We start from the raw sequence: 8966 nt of genomic DNA on the forward strand, positions 1-8966 counted from the left end.
AGGCTTGAAGTGCATTTCCTGTGTTTCCCTGTGTACTTAATTTCTTCTCTCTCTCAATGCCCAACATCAGTGGACCTGCCAAGGGAGCTTTGGGACAAAAATTAGTTATTGCAAATTTGTAAGGGAATGTCACCACTAAAGTACAATTTCTAGAGGGGATTATTTGATTTTTAGGTTAGAGTTTAGGGTCCTGCATTCTTCTGTGATGTTTGTAGCCCTGTCAAGTAGAGGGGTGTCAAATATCTGAAAAATGTAGACCAGGGATACTTAATTTGCTTTGCTGGGGTGCAATTTTTGCAAAATGACAGGAGGCCAGGGGCCTGTTGCAACAGCTGTATACACGTTTCCAGTATTAAGGACATTTCTAGGATTCTAGAGCATTTCTAGAATTTCAGGACATTTCTAAAATTTTAGGATATTTCTTGAATTTTAGGACATTTCACAAATTTAGGATAGATCCTCTATGAGGAAGGTAGTCAAAGGTTTGGAGAGATGCCCAAGAGGAGGTCTATTTCAAGACAGAATGGTAGGGGCTAGCGCGAAATCCTCTAGCTAGTGAAAGAACGATGCCTCTTATGCAAGTCCTAGGGGAAAGCCAAGGAGCAGTAGAAGGAGGGCTGGCAGAGTCTGTTGGAGCAAATTAAATCAAGGCTTGCTCAACTCACACAGCGGAAAGAATCAGGAGGCGTAGATCCTGGAAAGAAAAAGCCAGGGCAAGCTTTCTGCGGGACCAAGTCAGGGACACTGAGAACCACAGAGCAGGAGCTGGAGGATCACATCAAGAGTCAGATAAGTGACAGTCAAAGGGGGATCCTGCTTGAATCACCCAGCACATACTCCCGGCTACCTGAGCCATTCACCCCATTTGACACCTCGCCCCCCAAATGGGCTAAGATCAAGCAGGTGGTTGAGCGGGCAAGCGTTCTGTCAGCACGCGGGCCCAACGGCATTCCCTACAGGGTATATAAAAGCTGCCCCAACCAGCTGAAGCTATTGTAGAGGCTGATCAAATCAAAACTCAAACCATTCCACCATGGAGTCAAGCTGTCACCACCTTCATCCCCAAAAAGAAGGATTCCCATAACATCAGCCAGTTCAGAGGCATCGCCCTCTTGAATGTGGAGGGGAAGATCGCTGTGATTGCCAAACGCATGACCAGCTACCTGCTGGCAAACAACTACATCGATACCATCTGCCATAAGGCAGGGGTTCCAGGGTTTCCTGGTTGCGTAGAGCATTCTGCCATTTTGTGAACAAGTAAGAGACAATTGAAAACTCAATTGTTCCGAGAACACCTAGGCACTTAACCTGACTCTTCTCCTCTTTGCCCTTTGGGGTAGATTAAGTCAGATGGTCCAAAACCCAGCACTTAATGATTATCTAGCACTGACAAAGTTGTGCGATGTTGTATGTTGACTGTCATCGTAAGTAGTGATACTGAGATTGTTGAATCTCAGATGCTGAGATCGCTACTGGTTATTACTTTGGTTTAAAAAAATAAAATAAAATAAAATAAAATGGGGGTGGGGGGTGGGGGGGGCTGTGCAGCACTTCTTCTGCCACTAGACGGCAATACCTGTGACCAATCACACCTGAAGCACTTTTTGCACTTACTAAGGGTTTTTTTCCTTAAGTCTAAATTCTTGCTTGTGTTGTACGTCGCTTTGGATAAAAGCGTCTGCTAAATGAAATTGTAGAATTGTAGAATTGTAGAAGTCCGGTCAGCCAGACGTAACAGGTCAAACATCCACATCTTGCTGGATCTTGCCAGCGCATATGGGTCAGTTCCCCACCAGTTCATATCACCTTTGCCCTTGACTTCTTCCACATCCAACCATGTGTCCAGGCAGCTATTTCAACAACTTTCATGTCTGCTATACAGCTCACGAAATCTCCACTGGTTGGCACCAGCTGGAGAAAGGGATAGCAATGGACTACTCCATCTCTCCTATCCTTTTCACAGCCTCATTTGAGATTGTCCTGATTGGAGGCAGACAGATGGTCTGTGGAGTTAAGTCTAAGACAGGACAGCAACTTCCAGCCATTCAAAGCTACATGGATGACATTACCACTCTCTTCCAGACAGCTGCATGTACCAACAGGCTCCTGAAAAGGCTTGAAGAACTGCTTGCCTGGGCCTGGATGGAAATCACACCAGCCAAGTCCCACAGTCTCTCAATCCGCAAGGGGTTAAGGAATGATAACATCACCTTCCTGGTCAGTGGTGACAAAATCCCACTCCTGGTGGAGCACCCAGTCCGAAGCTTTGGAAGGCTCTACACGGCCGATCTGTCTGACAAGAATATGGCTGCTGTTGTGACATCTCAGCTCATGGACGGTCCAAGCAAAATCGACTAAAGCTTCCTTTCCGGGAAATTTAAGGTCTGGCGCTACCAGCATACTCTCTACTAGCAGTTGATGTGGCCCTTAAAGCTGTGTGATCTTACTGCATTAACAGTGCTAAGCATGGATGCAAAAGCAAACAATTACATCCGCAAATGGTTTGGTCTCCCTCGGTGCCTCTCCACCGCAGTACTGTTTGGCAGGAATACCCTCTCACTACCACTTGCAACCATCAGCTTGGGCTCCAAAGAGGAGAAGGTGAGACTTGCATTCCAGCTGAGAGAATCACCGGATCTGACTGTTAATAACAGCAAGGCCCGGTCCGCACAGGACGGAAGTGTGATGTGGTACAAACAGTGGCCCAAGCCATCAAACTGACTGAAGCACCAGGGGATTGTGGAATTGCTGATACAAGGCAGGGCCGGTCTTGGATGGGGGCCTACTCCCAAGATGTGGGCCAAGGCCAGCAGAAAGGAGAGAAAAGATCTGGTGATCTCCGAGTTGGTGAGAATGGAAGAGGAGACATACAAGATCAAAGCTGTCAGCTAACATCTGCAAGGCAGATGGACGACCTGGGAGGCAGTGCTCAACAGGGCAGCCACCTGGGCTGACATGTGGATGACACCCCAAGCATGTCTCAGCTTCCTGATCAGGGCTACTTATGATGCAAGGCAGCTGTGATGCAGGGCCATCATAGGTGGCACCATGACCAGGCTGTGCGCAAGCTGGCAGAAATCCACAAGGCACTAAGGAAGGAGACAAATAAATAATAATAATTATAATAATAATAAATACCAGCCCAGTAACATCACAAAGGGTCATCTGCTTCGTCAGGCACGGGGATCAGGCTCAACACCTCCACGCCGTGGTCTCTCTTATCACCTGGAGCAAAGTGGAACTTGATAACGTACCTTAACTATCAATATCTAAAATGTTATACTTCCTCAGGATGTTTGTTGCAGTAATGAAAATGTAAAGGTTTTCCATCTAAAATTTTGAGTGTTTTCTTGAGGAGAGACTTGATTTGTTTTAAAGTGCTTGCTGCTGTATTTAACCAGGTAGTATAACAGTAAGTTATATGAGAAAATATCATTGCATGCATGTAAGCATTAGCTGAAACTAAAGTGAGAAAAGGTCTTATATGCCGTAAATTTGACAGGTTGAATCTAAGACTACACCAAGATACGTAAACTCTTCCACCACATCTATTCTCTCTCCATTGATTAAAATAGATGGTTGCTGGCCCTCTGCTGGCTGCCGAGAGAAAAACATGCATACAGTTTTTTTTTGTGTGTTGAGATGTAGACAGGAGTTTTGGAGCCATTGGGACACTAGTAACATGGCTGCAGATAGAATTGCAGCACATTCTTGCTTTGTTTTGGCATTTGCATACAATACTGCCTCATCAGAATATAATCGCACTTTTGGACAAACATTTGGTAAGTTATTGACATTAAGACTGAATAGAATAGGTCACAATATTGAGCCTTGTGGAACTCCAGCCGAGCAAGCGAGGTAGGGTAATTGTGAATTTCCTATCTGTACAGCTTGTTTTCTATCTGAGAGATATGACTTCATCCTGCAGAGGGTGCTTTTAGAAAAGATAAAATAAGACAATTTCGAAAGAAGCGCATCATCATCAATTTATGGTATTGAAAGCTTGTTTCAAATCCAGAAAAACAGCCACCATAGCCACCCTGGTCTAATAAACTTTTAGGTAATATACCTATTGGCCAATAGTTCTCTGGTTTCATCTTATCACCAGCTTTAAAGACTGGGGTAACCTTAGGAGTCTTCCAAGTTGATGGTACCTTACCCTGTTTTATGGACAAATTTATCAGATGAGCAATGGGGCTTGCAAGAGCCTCTTTATGGAGTTTTACAAAATTACTGTCCAGACCAAATGCACCCCTGACTTTGGAACTTTTCAAAGAAGAAATTATTTTTAGAACCTCTAGGACAGATATTTCTCTTGAACTACATACCGGTTTTTCTTTCATCCAGTGGATACATGAAATGTCTAGGCATTGAAAATGCTTTGTTAGTTCATCAACTGAATTAATAAAAAATGTGTTAAGGCTATTGGCAATAATGTCTGAATTGTCAGTTAGTGTGCCATTTACCTGGAGCTGTGCATCATTGGAAAAAATATCTTTATTTTGTCGCTCATAGCTTGTTTAAGTTTTCCTATATCAACTTTCCATTTCCATTTGCCCCATCTATCATCTCAATAAAGAAATCTGCTTTGGCTTTACAGATCTGTTTTACAACTTTATTCCGAAGTGATGTAAAACTCTGGCAGTTATTAGTAAGTCCAGTTTGTAGAGATTTCTTTAGTGCATTATCTCTCACTTTCATTAATTTCCATATTCCATCCTTCACCCAGGGTAGATTATTTTTATACCTCTTCTCACTATTTAGGTGGAAATTTTATTCGTAATTATTGTTGGCGGTGGAGATGCAACAGAGTTACACTCTGCTGTATCTGTTGTTGTTGGAGTTACCTGAGGGACAAGCAATGTAGATGACAGTCCAGATGATACATGGGCATAGGTAATGTATGGTGGATTTAAGGAAAGCAAGCCTTGATATAAATAACCCAAGAGTAGGTTGGATGGTGGCAGTACGGATGGTAAGCATGGCGAGTGTTTCCCCAGTGTCTCGGGGAGCTGGGCCACCCTGCTGGGCAACTGCATTGGTTGTCCTCGCCACTGCTGATGGTCATGGATGCGAACCCAAACACCCTGGTGAGGCCATGCAGAGCCACAAATGTTCATCCAGTTGATAGCCAGGCAAAAGAATTGTTCGACAGATCCAGAGAGGGCAAGCCTTGATGTTGATAACCCAAGAGAGGACTGAATGGCAGCAATACCAATGGTAATCATGGTAAGCGAGTCAACTGCGCCTCTGAGAGCCGTGTTGTCCCGCAAGGTAATCCTTGCCACTGCCAATCGAGTACGCAGCCCCATGCTCCCTGATTCCACCACCGGAGCTGAAGACGTTCATTTGAGATTGTGCAATCCAAACACACAGTACTATGCTAGGAAGCAGTCCCGTTAACGATGCAGCAGCGGAGCGTTTTTGGATTGTTTGACATGGCCATTGTCAAGCAGTGTTGTGTAGACAAAAAGTTGGCTCACCGTTTTGGCAAGGTGAGCTTGGCTGTCAGACTAGTTTGAGAAACAGCAGTGCACAGAGAGCAGGAATATGGTCAAGCAGAAGCAAACGATGAATGAGTTTTGCAGAGTCGTGGATGGATTCTCCCGTTGTTTTAGGCTAATGATCAAGATTTTCTTATTGCTCTGCTCCTGCTGTGGTAGAGGATCGGCTAAGTTGGCGTGATGGTTTTTGCATGAAGTAGTTGCAGGGCCTGCCATCCTGCAGGCACGCACCCCCATAAGACTGTCCCTGTCCACCATGGTCATTTGTTTTGGTATGAACAGCCGCCTTAAACATATGCCACTCAAAGACAATTGTTTTTTAGTGACATCTGCAATGTTTTTCTAACCATAACAAAAAAGTTTTGGTGCATGAACCTAACCGCCGATTTTCTTACTGCTAACCCTTTCTCTATCTGTATCAAGATAAGATAATGCAAAAGGCTGCATGATTTCAGTAACTCAGGGACTGTGCAGGTGGAAAAATCTAACGAGTAAGAATAAGATCATGTTTTCAATAGTGATAGTGACTCTGTCCTGCAAAATGAGTAATGGCTCAGTTTCAGTCAAATTAAACACACTAGGACACAAATTAGGTTTGGTTGTCTGATGTTGATCTATTTCGAGGTTAGGTTTGACAACCTCTGCTGTATAAGCCTCTCTCTCTCTGTGACCTCTTATGTTCACTGTCTTCACAGGAAACAAGAGAATACGAGGTTTCGATCTGAAGATGTCGGTGTGTGTGTGTTTCAGTATGGACAGATGAGGAGCCTGCTGGCCTTTTCAGCGTCTGTCAGACTCACACCTTTGGTGATGCCTCCACCCTGTACTCTGACTCTCACTGAATATGAGCCTCCTTTTATTTACCCAAAAGAGGACACCACGCTACCCCTAGAAAGGCTGGGCCACCGGATTATTTTTCTAGCTCTTCAACAGTAACAGTCCAGCAGCAGCAGTTTGTACAGTTTTTAATCCTGTGCTCTCATCCTGAGGACTTTCAGCGCAGTGTCATCTCAGAAAGCAGAGGGAAACAATAACCACAGATGTTACATTGTGTTATGTATATTATACACTATATGTCTCCTGCCAACACTGAAAGAGCAATGCTTGGATTTATGGGATGTGTATTGAAAATCACACTATTGAAAATCACAGCAAAAACACAGCATCTGCTTTTATCATAGACGACCTGTGCCCAAAAATGCTCTCTGAATTGATGCAACCTTCTGACATAAGACATGTGCCTTAAATAAAAGGCCCCTAAAGGAATATCTTTTTTTTCTGAGAGTGAGATGAGAACATTGATTTCACTCTTGCCTCTGTATGTCAAGAATAGAGCTGGACCTAGTTAGCCTAGCTTAGCATAAAGAGTGGAAGCAGTAACATCTAAAGCTAAGAATGAAACATGTTGTAACTTATTTAATTTGGATTCGAGCAGAAAAACATAAGAAGAACAATCTGTGGTTTTAGGGATGTGACTAGGCCTATTTCTTAAAAAAAGAAAAAAAAAGTTTATCTATTTATGATGACATTAACAGGATGCTTGTAGTGATTTTAGAAAACTAACAAAGAAAAAGTTATACAGTTGTGAAACAGGACAATTAGCTTTTTCAAGATGTGAAAAATATCTGCTAAGAATAGATTTGTAGTTTATGGGATTCATATTTTCTCTATTTCTTTTTAAGAGCATAAATACAAACAGCAATAAGGCGCTCTTAAGATGCAAAATCATGTAAATCATAGAAGAACGCCATAGGTGGCCTCATAAGACAGTTTTTGCTAATGAAGCCATTCATTAGCTTGCTAGCATCGACAGACTCACAGCAACAGAGGCATAGCTGGAGCAACATTCCGTTTGTGGCCGCCTACAAACCATGCCCACCATCAAGACTGCTGAGCTGTAGACACACAAACCTCTGTAAGCACATGCGCAGTAAGATCTCCGTTAGTGAATGCTCATAAAAGATATCAGCACACAGCGAAAGTTAGCCTTCCTCATGTTTTATTTCCTGTGAAGTAAAAGACGGATTGAAAGACAAATGCATTAAGTTTTTAAAGTTGAAAGGCTTTATATAATAATCTAAATTACAAATCTTGCAAGAAATAAATATATGTGAAATTGAGAACTTAGTTTCACTTGATCTCAGAAGTTTGTAATATGTTTAGTATAAAGTTACTTAAATCTTTAACAATGCAAATGTTTGCTATGCTTTGATCAAATTAATTATTTTTTTTATGACAAACAATTTGAATTGGCTATTCTCAACTGGAGGACCCTAGACGTGTATATTTAAAGACGGAGAGAATGTAACACACTTTAAACCATTAAAACGGTTTATTCAAATGACAATAGGATTCAAACAAATAATGGGATGTTCAAGTACATATACACAAGTACTGTAATTAAATCTTAAAATAAAATACCATCTAGTTTTGAATAAAACAGCTCTGTGACCTCGTCTTGCTGAGTTTAGCACGGCCTCCTCCTCTCCTGTCCTTCGTCAGCAGCCCGTTTAATACATCCAGGAGCTAACTTTTTTGTCTTTTCCTTCTTCATATTTGATGCTAACTTGCAAACCGCAGCTACATTTGCTTAATATTCGCCAAAAAATGATTCCAAAAACAACAAAAAAACACTCCACAAAATAGAACTTGATTTTCCTGTCAACCCAGACTCTTGCACATGCTCCCACAGAGCACTGGTACAAGACAAATGAGATGGTCAGCTGAAATCTGCTACAGCACCACTTGTAGTGACTAAATAACCCAATTCTAACATTAACAGCTAGCTAAAAGCTAAGTTAGCATTTTCTTCGGGGTATCCACTTTTGGATTACAGACGGCATATAAAGATGGACAATATGACAGCTTCCCCAAAGTGAAGCTTTTCAAATTACCTTGCCCCCTGGTGTCTGTCTGCAGTACAGGTCATAAAGCCTGCCTCTCTATGCTAGTAAATAGGAAATAGGCCAAACTCAAAGTGCAAGCCAAATAAATTTCTCCCAATGATGGTTTCTGTCACTGAAGGTAGTTCTCATCACCTTGATGTTTGTTCAAGTGATCATTTCGCTGCTTGCGACTGGTTGGACCGGTGTTCAGATACCACTACAGGGCAGACGCCAGCTCCAAATGATATCACCAGTGCAAAGATGGTAGCGGCTGTATCCCGGATATTTTAGCTTCACTTAAGCAAATTGAGTATAGTTGGGTGAGCGTCATCCATCCTTATATACAGCCCTTGTTCTGAACCAAGAAGCGTAGGGAGCTGATTGTAGACTGATGGCTGGCGAGTTTAGTTTAGTTTATTAAGTTTATTTGAATCAGGGACAATGTACAAAATAACATTAGTCTCACAAGAGAAAAGATGCTTTGCACCAGATTTAGCTTACTAGCTAATATCCATCTGTAGTCCCTGGGCAGGTAAGGGCAGCAGTAAAATACAGATAATACCAACAGCAAAACAGT

The 8966-nt window shown here is 42.4% G+C and overlaps 1 protein-coding gene across 3 annotated transcripts in view; it reads left to right on the forward strand.

The window, feature by feature from the left end:
• Positions 1–7481, forward strand: part of sez6b (seizure related 6 homolog b) — a 422519-nt gene extending 415038 nt beyond the window's left edge. For all 3 annotated transcript variants that reach the window (XM_088079418.1, XM_088079416.1, XM_088079417.1), the window contains exon 17: positions 6200–7481. Coding sequence is in view for 2 of the 3 variants with exons in the window: in XM_088079416.1 (XP_087935542.1) it covers positions 6200–6229 (30 nt within the window). In the remaining variant the exon portion in view is untranslated. The remainder of the gene's footprint in view (positions 1–6199) is intronic.
• The last annotated feature ends 1485 nt before the right edge of the window (positions 7482–8966 follow it).

This window comes from Plectropomus leopardus, chromosome 6 (assembly GCF_026936395.1).
Source record: "Plectropomus leopardus strain MGB_pleo_1.0 chromosome 6, ASM2693639v1, whole genome shotgun sequence".
NCBI classification, from domain to species: Eukaryota; Metazoa; Chordata; class Actinopteri; order Perciformes; family Serranidae; genus Plectropomus; species Plectropomus leopardus.